Consider the following 12,625-nt stretch of genomic DNA (forward strand, 5'->3'; position numbering starts at 1 on the left):
CACTCTATCCACTATATGTCAGTAATTATTTTGTCTTAAGATCTTATTATTTTTTTAAGTAATCTCTACACCCAACATGGGGCTCGAACTCACAACCCCAAGATCAAGTGTCACACAATCCAACTGAGCCAGCCAGGCACCCCGTCAGTACTTTTATTAACTTTCCTTTACAGATCTTATTTTTTTAAATAGATTTTTTTTTTTAAGATTATTTATTTATTTATTTGACAGAGAGAGAGATAGCGAGAGCAGGAACATAAGCAGGGGGAGTGGGAGAGGGAGAAGCAGGCTTCCTGCTGAGCAGGGAGCCCGAAGTGGGGCTCGATCCCAGGACCCCGGGATCATGACCTGAGCCGAAGGCAGACGCTTAACGACTGAGCCACCTAGGTGCCGCTATATATTTTTAAAGATTTTATTTATTTATTTGACAGAGAGACAGTGAGAGAGGGAACACAAGCAAGGGGAGTGTGAGAGGGAGAAACAGACTCCCGTTGAGCAGGGAGCCCGATATGGGGCTCAATCCCAAGACCCTGGGTTCACAACCCAAGCCAAAGACAAATGCTTAACAGCTGAGCCACCCAGGCGCCCCTCCCTTACAGATCTTAAAATATTTCCTTCAATATTCAGAAATGTCAGCAAACTATGGTTATATTTTAAAAACTAAAAAGTCCTTACTTTTACAAGATACATACTAATGTCTGGGATTTGCTTCAAAAAATTCAGGAGTGGGTGGATGTAAAGATGAAATAAGACTGGCCATGTGTTGATAATTGTTGAAGTTGGGTGATGGGTCTGTACAGGGGGGTTCATTATAGTATTTTTTTAAAATCTGGGGGTATATTTGAAATTTCCTATACTAAAAAGTTTAAGTTACCAAGAGAGGTTGACTGTCTTTCTCCATAAGTGTTTAAGACAAGGTATGTTACTTAGTAGATTGAGAATGGATTATGTGTTTGCCCAAGAACATTTTTTTTTCTTTCTCTCTCTTTTTTTTTTTAAGTAGGCTCCCCGCTGGGTGTGGAGCCCAATGTGGGGCTTAAACTCACAACCCTGAGATCAAGACCTGAGCTGAAATCAAGAGCTGGATGCTTAACCGACTGAACCACCCAGGCACCCCCTTTGTTTCTTTAAGTAATTTCTACACCCAACATGGGGCCCAAACTCACAACCCTGAGATCAAGAGTCACATGCTCCACTGAGTCAGCCAGATGCCCCAAGAACATTTCTAATCTTATGAAGAATCTTTTACACATTCCTCAAGATAAAATAACTACCCCCTCCTTCTCTCTGTAGATGTCTTATTTAAACTTCAAGACCAATTTAAAAATCTTATTTCTTCTTTCAAATTCATAGTGATCCTCTGAATTCAAGCTACTTCCTAACCACGACACTCAGTACTTCTTAGATTTTGCCATGTAAGTGACCTCTTTATTTACATATATGTATTTTTGGTTTGCACAACCAGACTGCAAGCTCCATGATGGTGGGAACCATCTGCTATATTTCTTCCAACACTTTGTAATACATTATAAAATAGTAGGTTGTTGATATGTATTTTTTTATAAACTAAGCTTGATTAATTTGCCCATCCCTTAGGGTCCCGACCACTTCTGGCAGGAAAACTTTCGTAGTTTCCCTTACCTAATCTCCTCTGACTCTAACTACACTGTCTTTCAGTAAACATGTACCAAGGCCCTGTGCTAAACAGTGTGGATCAATAAGAGGAGGGAGCCATGTAACTTACCCTCAAAGAGCTTACAGTGAAGAGGGAAAGAGACAAGGACACAGTTAACTGCTGTAATAAGTATTACGATGACGAATATAGCACACAATACTTTATAAAGATGAAAACCTAGCCAGCTCTGAGAGATTGATGGTGAATGTTCCCTTGTGCTAAGCATACAGTTATAATTTCCCCACTCTTTAAACCTCCCCAATTTTTCAGAAGATCCAAATCTCTAGTCACTTACCCTTGTTGCACAGGCTGTAACTGCAAGATCACTTGGGTTTTAGTGTCTTCAGGGTTCTCCCCTTCATTTCCTTCAGTGGGTACCACAACCACATCCCCCACTGGAACACTCACTTCTGCATTAGCCATCTTTCACATGAAGTCAGATAGCTGGGCTGCTGTCAGAAACAAGAAGCACCAGTGACTTGGTCTGTTTTGAAAAGACGGCAATCATAGGAAAGGAACACCAAGATAATTATGACTACCAATTCCAAGATCGTGGTCCTCTGAAAAGGATAGGAACTGTGGGAAAGGGCTGACCTAGGCTCTGATCTTTCCAGAAATGCCTTAGGACTCACTTGCTGATTTAGGCTTTCTTAGGATATGTGATTCACCCAGTGCTGTACTGGACCCTGGGATCATGACCTGAGCCGAAGGCAGACACTTAACCAACTGAGCCACCCAGGTGCCTTGGAGCCTGCTCTTGAAAACCAATTGTGCACATCTCTTCCCAACTCTGAGTTTAGTGACATCAAATTGTTAGCTTGAAATCAATGATGCTGGGAGTATATACACCACAGAAACTGGCAAGCACTAGAGGTCAGGATATTTTTTTTTTCCTGGAGAACTGATTTACAGCACACCACTAGTTCCATCCCAAACAAACAGTAAGCTCCTAGAAAGTAGGAATCATCTCTTTTCTTTGCAACCAGCCATTGCACCTCACCAAGTGCTCTGTCCTTTGTGAATTACTTAATAAGTATCCACTAAATGAAATAAACTGGATAGGAAGAAAAGTGATTTGCATTGTGTGGTTGTTTAATAAATACTGAATCCAACTGTATGATCTCTAGGAACTTCTTACTACCTCTTTGCCTCAGACTGAATGGAGAGATGATCTTGCCTGACATCTCCCTTGCAGACTTGTTGGGGAAACCAGTGTCCAGCACCATGTGCTCCTTGACTCTAACAAAGCATCATCCCAATTTTAATGAAAACTCTGAGGGCCCCAGGATATTCTGCAGTGGTTAGTTCTCACAGTTGCAAAGAAAGGAGTCACTTAGGAGAGTGTAGGTAAGAGCACTGTGTTTACTTAGATATGTGAGATGAGGGGCGCCTGGGTGGCTCAGTTGGTTAAGCGACTGCCTTCGGCTCGGGTCATGATCCTGGAGTCCCTGGATCGAGTCCCGCATTGGGCTCCCTGCTCGGCCGGAGGCCTGCTTCTCCCTCTCCCACTCCCCCTGCTTGTGTTCCCTCTCACGCAGTCTCTCTCTCTCTGTGTCAATTAAATAAATAAATAAAATCTTAAAAAAAAAAAAAAGATATGTGAGATGATTAGGACATGCTGATAAGAGTAGGGACATGGTAGATGCATGTTTGAATATGTGACTGGTAGTCAGACAACAGAATCCACACCTCAGCTCTGCCACAGCATCTGTTTGCATATAATATGCATACTTAAGCACGGCACTCAAGGTCTCCATCATCTGGCCCCCAAATACTTTTCCAGTTTCATCTGCAACTGTAATTCCCCAAGAACCTTAAGTGCGAGCCACACCAGCTTCCCCCTGTACTCTGAAAATACAATATGTACCTTCAGGTTTCTATACCTTTGCTATTTCTTAAGCCCAAACTCTCTTTTCCCTCATCAACTTTTCCCTCCAAGGCCCCAGTTCAAAGCCCACTCCTCCACAAAGCCCCTGCCAAACCATTTTCTTTTCTACAGTCCCCCAATACTTGGTTTGTAGCTCTCCTCTAACGATTATCACACTGTGCTTTGTATTGTAGTTAACTGAACAGACCTCTATTTCCATAACTGAACTATACTATGAGGTGCTGCTTCTTTTTCTATTTTTTCCTATTTTTGGTATTTTTAATTCTATGAGGGCAGGTGTTGCTTCTTTAAAAAGCCTGTCTCCCACAGCCCTGTTCTTCATGGCACTCACACATTGGTTCAATCAATTTTTGTTTGTATTTGACCTAGTTAAAATTCCATATATCAGACTTATGCCTTTTATGATTCTCACATTCAAACTTTTTTCCTGAATGCTATACCTCTTGTACCCAAAAGCCTCTTAAAATTCATCTTGTAGAAACCTTAAACTGAACTCATATTCTCTCATAAACCTGTTCCTGTTTCCTGCCTCTGTAAATGGCACTATCCTATACCTATTTTCTCAAGCCAAAAACTTCGGAGTTATTTTTCATCCTTCTCTTTCTAAATCCAATCAACCACCAAATCCTATCCATTCTATCATCTATATTTCTCTTTTAACCATCCCCCATTCTCCATCTGTGCTGCCACCACCATATTCTAAGCTGCCACACTGTTACCTGAATTTTTCCAGCTGCTTCTCATCAGTATCCTAATCTCTGGTCTTGCTCTCCACCCCATTATCTACAGAGCTGACAAAGTAATCTTACTGAAGGCCACAGGCCATTTCTCCATTTCAGGATCCTTCAGTGGATTCCCTTTGCTATTCAAGTGCAAGCATCTTAACAGTGCTCATAGAATCCTCCAAATCTGTCCCCTCTCCTAGCCTCATTTCTCATAGTTCTTCCTCTCATGTTGTGGGCTCCTGTTGCGGAATTTTTTCGATTTCTCAAACATGCCATATTTCCTCACCTGAGCCTTCACACTTGTTTCCTCTACCTAGAATTCTCTTTTCCTTTCTTTTTGGCTAGTCACTGCTAAACTTTTATAACTTATTTAAAACATCACTTCCTGGGATGCCTGGATGGCTCAGTCAGTACAGCATGCGACTCCTGATCTCAGGGTTATGAGTTCAAGCCCCATGTTGGGCACAGAGTTTACTTAAAAAAATAAATAAATAAAAATTTTTAAAAATCTAAAAAAATAGGGGCGCCTGGGTGGCTCAGTCGTTAAGCGTCTGCCTTCGGCTCAGGTCATGATCCCAGGGTCCTGGGATCGAGCCCCGCATCGGGCTCCCTGCTCCGCGGGAAGCCTGCTTCTCCCTCTCCAACTCCCCCTGCTTGTGTTCCCTCTCTCGCTGTCTCTCCCTCTGTCGAATAAATAAATAAAATCTTTAAAAAAAAAAAAAAAATCTAAAAAAATACACACACACACATGTTCATTCACAGAGAGGCCTGTGATTTCCCTGACTAGATGTAAGCTTGTGTTCTTGCTCCCTTAGAACCTGCTGCAGCACCCCTGTCATAACCATTACCCCACTTTGTCAACCTCTCCTCACCAGACTATATCCTGGGAGAGCAAAGATTGCTTTTCTTTTTCAACAGTTCCCCTATGCTAGCTCAATACCCAGGACACAGGAGTAAGTAAATAGTGTTCAAATATCAGACTTCTATTTACAAAACTGCCTAGCTAAAACTTTCTGAGGAAATGTGGCACATAACAGGTATGCAATATATTTTTGTGCAGTGAATGACTCGCCTCGCCCTAAAAGACTTCTAGAATTTTCTACTTTTCTAAATTAGGGGATATAAATTTGTTTAGGCAGCTAGGCTAAACTTATTGTCTGTCATTATGGCCAGTTCAACAAATATTTACTGAGTCTCTACTCCACATCAGGCACAGAGTTAGGCTTGTTAAATATGAAAAGGGACAGTATCTGCTCTTAAGGAACTAAAGAAGGAAAAGAGATGCATGACATTGTCCTATACTAGAGAAAAAAATTAATTGTAAGATATTACAGTACACTATCTGAACTTCTGTAAATCAAAGGCTTAAAACTAGGAATAGGGGCACTTGGGTGACTCAGTCGGTTAAGCGGCCCCCTCTTGATTTCAGCTCAGGTCATGATCTCAGGGTCCTGGGATTGAGCCCTGCAATGCTCCAAGCTCAGTGGGGAATCTGCTTCAGAATTCCCTCTCCCTCTGCCCCACCCTGCCTCAAATAAATAAATAAACCTTAAAAAAAAAAAAAAAAAAACTAGGGATAAAAAAGAGAATCAATGGATTCGTTCAGCTGGCTGCCAGCAACAGAACCAAAACAATTAGGAACTCAGAGTCTAGAAAAAGACAAAAAGGGATATGACAAAGCATACAAATGCTATCAAATCCTAGAATAATTGAACCAATAGATATCTTCAAAGCTTGAACCATAAAAATGTAGCTTGAATGAAAAGAATCACAGCTAACATTTGTTGGACACTTATTGTCAAGCACTATTCTGTTACTATTACATATTTAATGAATTTAAAAGATGTAAACTTTAGTATGTAACAAACTTATGTAATTTATTATTTACTTTTAGCATGTAACAAACTTATGTAATTTATTATTTTAAAACAGTGGTTTACAATTTTAAAAATAGCTTAAGTAAATTAATGGGTTAGAGGAGGAGAATTAGAAGGATGCTTCTAGTTTTAACCTTCTACCCTAAGGTTGAGTCCTCTCTACAACACTCTGAATAAGTGGTTGACTAACTACTTGATTAATAGTTTCCTCAATGGGAACTCGTATTTTACTCCTTAGCCCTCCCACACCTTGAAACCCAAGAGGAATGTTCTCTAACCTTCTGAGTTTATCCAAGAAGGTAATTATAATCATCCACAATATGTCTCTCAGTGTCAGTAAGAGACACAAGGTCTGATCCAACACGGCAATTCTTACATTCTTTAGAGAAGCAAGTTTAGGTTGAGTATCTCTTATTACCCTAAATACCACATTCCTAACAAGTAACCCGAAACCAGCTCTACAGACTACACTGGCTAACTGCAAGGTCATCTCTTTGAGGTGAGTATAAACTAAAAAGTAGCTCTTGTTTATAGCAACAAAAACTCCTGAGGCAAGATGACTGAGTTGCTCCTTTGGGTATTTCAGGGAAAGGGCCTGAGAGTATTCATTGTGTAATCACGCAACACTCTGTAAGTCTACGGGAACACACATAAAGGAAAGATGTCAAATTTATGTGAAAAGAATTATTTTGTAGTTATTTTCAAAGACAAAAAAGATACCTTGAAAGTAGGCACATGAATACTCACATAAGCTACAAAATAACTAAATAAATGACATCTGACCTACTCTGGATTAAATTCATTTTTTTGAGTTCTGACAACTAATGTTTCTTTTTGTTGTTGGTTTTTTTTTTTTTTTTTTTAAAGTAATCTCTGTGCCCAACATGAGGCTCAAACTCACAACCCCCAAATCAAGAGTCACACGCTTCATCGACTAAGCCAGCCAGGCACTCCTGAAAACTAATGTTTAAAACGAGGCAGGATTATGAGTGTCACATGACTGTAGGAACATCAAGAGTTGGTAGTTGAAAAGGAATAAAATAGCAGATACCCTGAAGTTTTCTAACCCCAAAATGTATTTATTTATTCCATACTGTATTGTAATTTTCATAGACTGTGTAGCTTATTCTTTTTTTACTTTTTAAACATCTTATTTGACAGAGAGAGCGCACGCATGAGTGGGGGTTGGGATGGAGGTAGAGGAAGGAGACTCCCTGCTAAGCAGGGAGTCAGACCTGGGGGCAGGGAGGGCGGGAGGGGGGTGCTCAATCCCAGAACCCTGACACCATGACCTGAGCCAAAGTCAAGATGCTTAATGGACTGAGTTACCCAGGGGGCCCCAACTGTGTAGTCTATTCTTAAGAAATTTCCAAGTTAGGGACACCTGGGTGGCTCAGTCCGTTAAGCGGCTGCCTTTGGCTTGGGTCATGATCCCAGGGTCCTGGGATCGAGTCCCATATTGGGCTCCCTGCTCAGCGGGGAGCCTGCTTCTCCCTCTGCCTCTGCTCCCCCTGTTTGTGCTCTCTCTCTCTCTGACAAATAAATAAAGTCTTTAAAAAAATTTTTTTTTCAAGTTAAAACTTTATTATTACTTGAGGCCAAAACTTTTTTTTTTTTTTCATTCCTTCTCATGCATTCAGTAAGTGATCCAGGGCACTATCAAATGTAGTAAAGCCAACAAGAAGGCTACACAGGACCACTGTGAGGGACACAGTCAAAATAAATGAAGTTTGGGATAAGTCACATATTGGAGACTACTATATAGGTGTTTGGGGAAGCAATGAGATAAAAGTGTTCTTTGAAGGATCATCGCACTAGAGTCTAGGAGACTTCTGCTTAGGACAAGACCAATCCAGGGCCCAAGCTAACCCAATGAAGTTGAGTACAAATTAGCTTTTTAATATGTTTGTTGAAGTAAATATGAATAAATGGTTGGCTAATGACTAATAAAAAAGTCATCAAGTCGGTAGATCTTAAGTATCCATAGTTGATAAAAGGCCGATAAATTAGGGAAGACAGTTCAAACATTTAATGAAAAAGTCCTCCAAAAGCACTCTGGTAACCATTAGCAGAAGCAAGGGAGAAGAAAAGAATCCCTCCGTGAGTCTAGAATGACCCGATCCTCCCTCTCCCTCATCCTCCAGGTTAAGGAGGAATCACATTTCTTGGTTCTCTTAAACAGACACCAAACAAGGCCCCTTCTGTGTCTGGTAGCAAGTACTTTTGAGATTTCTCTCATTTTAAGAGAATTCGGACTCCTCCTGTTCCTTGGACAGTCAAGCCTTCCCCGGATCTGTAGGTCAAGGCTTGACATGCCTAAGTCTGGTGGGTCACTCTCCAGGACCCTCAGATAAGATTCTGCTGTCATCGTTCCTGCCCCTCAGGAGACACCTGGCCAATTCCCCTGTCATTTCTGAAAATAGGGGTACTCAAGCTTCTTCCCCTCAACTATCTTCTCTCCGGTCCTCAAAAACATAACGGGTTTTCCCATCCCCTAACACACCAGATCGTCCTGTTCTCTACCTATATATCAGAAGGTACTCAATCTCTCACACCCTCACAGGTTTGCACCCTTCCCATTCCTACTTGAGGAGGCTCTGAGGCGTCTTCCTACTGCCCCCTCACCTCCGGGAAGGCAGAGGCCTGCTCACTTTCCCTGGAGCTCTTCCTCGTCCCCTGCTCCCACTACCCACCGTGTCGCCACGCCTTCGGAACAGCACCTGCCTTTTTTCCCCTGGACTGAATGGCCGAGGCCTCTAACGCGCCCCTTGGGTGAAGCTTAGGCCTCCTTCCCTCAGCAGAACCCACTCTTTGCTCTCGCTCCCCCGCCAAGCTTCCGAGGGTCTCCTCCCGGGCGGAACCCAGGATTCCTTCACCTTTCGTCCCACCCCCACCCTCTCGTCCCCCACCCCCCCCCCCGCCCGAGCGCAACCCAGGCCCCTCCCCAGCTCCGCGTCGACGGGCCTGCTGCTCCCCGGGCCCCGCCTCTGGGGATACCCTGGGGTCCCCGGACCCCTCCCCGGGGTCCTGGGCGTCCGGGCCTCTCAGTCCGGAGTCGCTCCGGCCCCTCCGGGCCCCTCAGCCTAGGACTTCCGGGGCCCTCGGTCTGGGGGCGCAGGGCCCCCGGGCGCCCCGCTCGCCGGCGCCCGCCGCCCTCGGCCAGGGGCCGAGCCCGGGCGGCGCGGCCGGCCGCGCTGGGGGCGGCCCGGCTGCTCGGGCGGACCCAGCGGCAGCGTCCCCCCACCCCCCCGCGGCGCCGCGACGTCCGCTCGCTCCCCGGCGGCGGCGGCGGCACGCACAGGGCGTGGGGAGGCGCCCGCGGAGGCAGCAGCCCCCCGCCCCCTGCGCGCCCGCCCGCCCTCGCCGGCCGCCGCGCGGCCCCCGCTCCCGCCCCCCCGCCCCCACCCCACCCCGCGCCCGCGCCCGCGCGCCCACCCCTCCCCCTCCTCACCGTCTCCGTCGGGCGGGCGGGCGGCGAGCGGCCAGGGCGGGCGGGCGACGGAGCATGCGCAGAGGCCGCCACGGCCGCTACTGCCACCGCCGCCGCCAGGCCGGGCTTCAACACTTCCGGCCGCCGCCGCCGGCGAGCTGGCGCCTTAAAGGGGACGCGTCCCTATTGCGGGCCCCGCGGAGGATGAACCTCAGCCGGAGGGATTTGAGTGAGCCTTTACCTGAGCAAGGGTTTTCTGCTCTGGAGAGTCAGTATTGGAAAGGGCTCTGGGGACCCTAATAATTCTTCTTCCCCCACTTCACGGTAAGGAAAAAGAGGTCTAAATTAAAGACTCACCTCATCTACAATCAGGGGCAGAAGCCGGTCTCTCGACTCCTCTGGAGGACTGCCCATTTCACCTCCCCAGATCCAGTTTTATGGAGCTTACGTGTTACAGACCTTCAGAAGTTATGCCCAACTATCAATTCGGAATCAAAAATCTGGTTGAGTATAGAGAGTCAGTAACTGGTCACGAGTCCATGAGCAAGCTGCTTGCAGTCTCTGAACCACGCGTGTTTGCCAAGCCTTGCCTGGTTGTGAGGTTATGGGTTCAAGTCTTGACTTCTTCAGGGGCGTTATTAACAGCTCCAAGCCTGTATGTCGCCTAAGGCATAAGGTTGTTGTCTTACAAGAGGTGATACTTGAAAAGTGCTTAGGAAAATTTCTGGGGCCAGTAATTGTAATTAGCAAGTATTAAGACCTTTCTATATAGCTAAGCGTTGCGGAAGATGCTTTGTCTCCTGTAGTATTCCCCGGCAACCCTAACTGAGTAACTTTTTCTCACTCCCGTTTTACAGATTAAAAATAAAAACAAAGCAAACCAACACCAAAACAAACAAAACGGGGGGGGGGGGGCAAGAGAAGTTAACTAATTCCTCAAGGTCACATAACCTGTAAATGGTTGGTAGAGATGGGCAGGATTTCAATTCAGTCCCTCTTTCTCCAGGGTCCAAGGCTATAACCGCTGAGATGGTTGCTTTCCTAATTAGGAACAAATGAGGTGGTGATGTGGGGCAGTTTTTTAAGGGGGAAGGAGAATTGCTTCCCCATCTTGCCTCCTGTGAGTCATCTCTGCTGATGTCCCCTCCACCATGAAGAGGTGACAGGAAGTCTTACAAGTTCTTGATTCAAGGACAGGCGAGGAGACCCAGGAGTCAACAATAGAACTGAATTTGGGGGCTCAGGGACATTGGCGAGTCTCATCTTCCTTAAGCCTTGATTTACTCATCCGTAAAATAGAGATGATTTTCCCACTGTACCCACCTCTCAGGGCTGTTTCCAGGATCAAATGAGGAGATGTAATATCCACATTAGTATCTGTTCTTATGATCAAGGACTTACACATTATCAGGTGATTTTGAATATAACAGGGGTGACTGGAGTCTTGACCTATGTGAACTGTTCCATAGCGGGACCATCAATATCTTTTGATCATGCATTGAACCCTCACTGTACATTTACCAAAAGCCTGTCCTTGCTTTCCAGAAGCTCTTGGTCCACTTTCTTCAGACATAGAATTGTAAACATACAGGATGGTACAGTGTGATAGATATTATCATAGAGATATAAACTGAGCACTGAAAAAGTTCAAAGGGCTCTCCCTGGAGAATTCCTGAAAAGCTTTATTTTTTTAAAAAAAGATTTTATTTATTTATTTGAGAGAGAGAATGAGAGACAGCATGAGAGGGAGGATGGTCAGAGGGAGAAGCAGACTCCCCGCTGAGCAGGGAGCCCGATACGGGGACTCGATCCCGGGACTCAGTCCCAGGACTCCACGATCATGACCTGAGCCAAAGGCAGTTGCTTAACCAACTGAGCCACCCAGGCACCCCCTGAAAAGCTTTAGAGAGGAGGGGGTATTTGAGCCTGGTCTCAGGGATAAATCAAAGGGAAAATGGGTAAGAACATTCCAAAAAGTACAACATTTGCAAAGACAAAGAAGAAATGATGGGAGATGGGCTGAAGAGGGAGGCTAGAACCAAATGGTTGTCCTAAGGAGTATGGAACTAGCCTGTAAGGGTTGAGGACCCAGGGAAGGTTTAAGTCCTCTCCATCTGCACTGCTAACACCCAGCCCAGCCCACAGGACTTGCCTGGACCACTGCAGTTAATTTCCTAGCACTCAGCCACACTATCCACCTCACCCCCAGATGCTCTCCACCCTACACACCTAGAGGGAGAAATCTTTTGAAGAGATAAAGTCAAATATGACTTTCCTGTGAAAAACTCTTTCAGTAGCCTCCCATTGCACTTAGAATAAAACCCAGTCCCGTCCCCCCCACCCCCCGCCCCCCAGCACCACCACCAGGGCCACCAGGTATGATCTTCCTGCCCTCCTCTTTCTGCTCCTAACTCACTGTGCTTCAAACATCCTGAGCTCCTTTGTGTGCTGGGAACCCCCTTAGGGCCTTGTCACTAGCTCTTCCCTCTACCTGGAAAGCACCTCCCACAGGTCTTCAGAGCTCATTCTCATCCTTCATTCCTCACAGGCCTTCCCTGGCTCCCAACCTAACGTGGGGTCCCCAGCCACATTCTTTTCTATCATTGCTGCCCCCCAGTTCCATCAGGACAACTGTCATGTTCATCTGGGGGATCATTCCAGGGCAAAGACCACCTCTGAAAGAAATCCCGTTCCCATGCCCTACTTTCTCTCAATCCCCCTGCTTACTTTGATAGCAATCCCCACAATTCGAAATCCCCTAGATTATTTATTTACCTATTTTGGGTAAATCTGTATCATTCACCTCTCATAGTATTAGGAGCAGAGTTTGTGCATGGCAAATGTTTGTTGACTGACTAAAGGAATGAATAATCAGAAAAATTAGAAGGTATGGACTGGGGAGGAGAAAGACCAGGAAAAGCAAGCTATGTTGGTGAGACTGCTGTGATCATCCAAGCAAGAGAGAGAGGGGGCCTCCTGCAGGGCAGAGCCAGAACACATCCTCAGGGAGCTGATGTGTTCCAGACAGTT

General features: G+C 45.4%; 1 protein-coding gene across 9 annotated transcripts in view; it reads right to left on the reverse strand.

Annotated features, from left to right (window-relative positions):
* The window catches only part of GMEB1 (glucocorticoid modulatory element binding protein 1), a 35,012-nt gene extending 24,946 nt beyond the window's left edge, over positions 1 to 10,066 (reverse strand). For 2 of the 9 annotated variants that reach the window (XM_036123459.2, XM_036123450.2), the window contains exons 1-2: positions 9,617 to 9,690; positions 1,971 to 2,127 (exon numbers count right to left, since the gene is read on the reverse strand). In XM_036123459.2, coding sequence (XP_035979352.1) covers positions 1,971 to 2,098 — 128 coding nt within the window. In that variant the 5' untranslated portion in view covers positions 2,099 to 2,127; positions 9,617 to 9,690. The other 7 variants (XM_036123452.2, XM_036123455.2, XM_078073542.1 and 4 more) reach the window with 7 other exon arrangements.
* Between the last annotated feature and the right edge of the window lie 2,559 nt (positions 10,067 to 12,625).

The sequence above is a fragment of the Halichoerus grypus genome, chromosome 5 (genome assembly GCF_964656455.1).
Source record: "Halichoerus grypus chromosome 5, mHalGry1.hap1.1, whole genome shotgun sequence".
NCBI lineage: Eukaryota > Metazoa > Chordata > Mammalia > Carnivora > Phocidae > Halichoerus > Halichoerus grypus.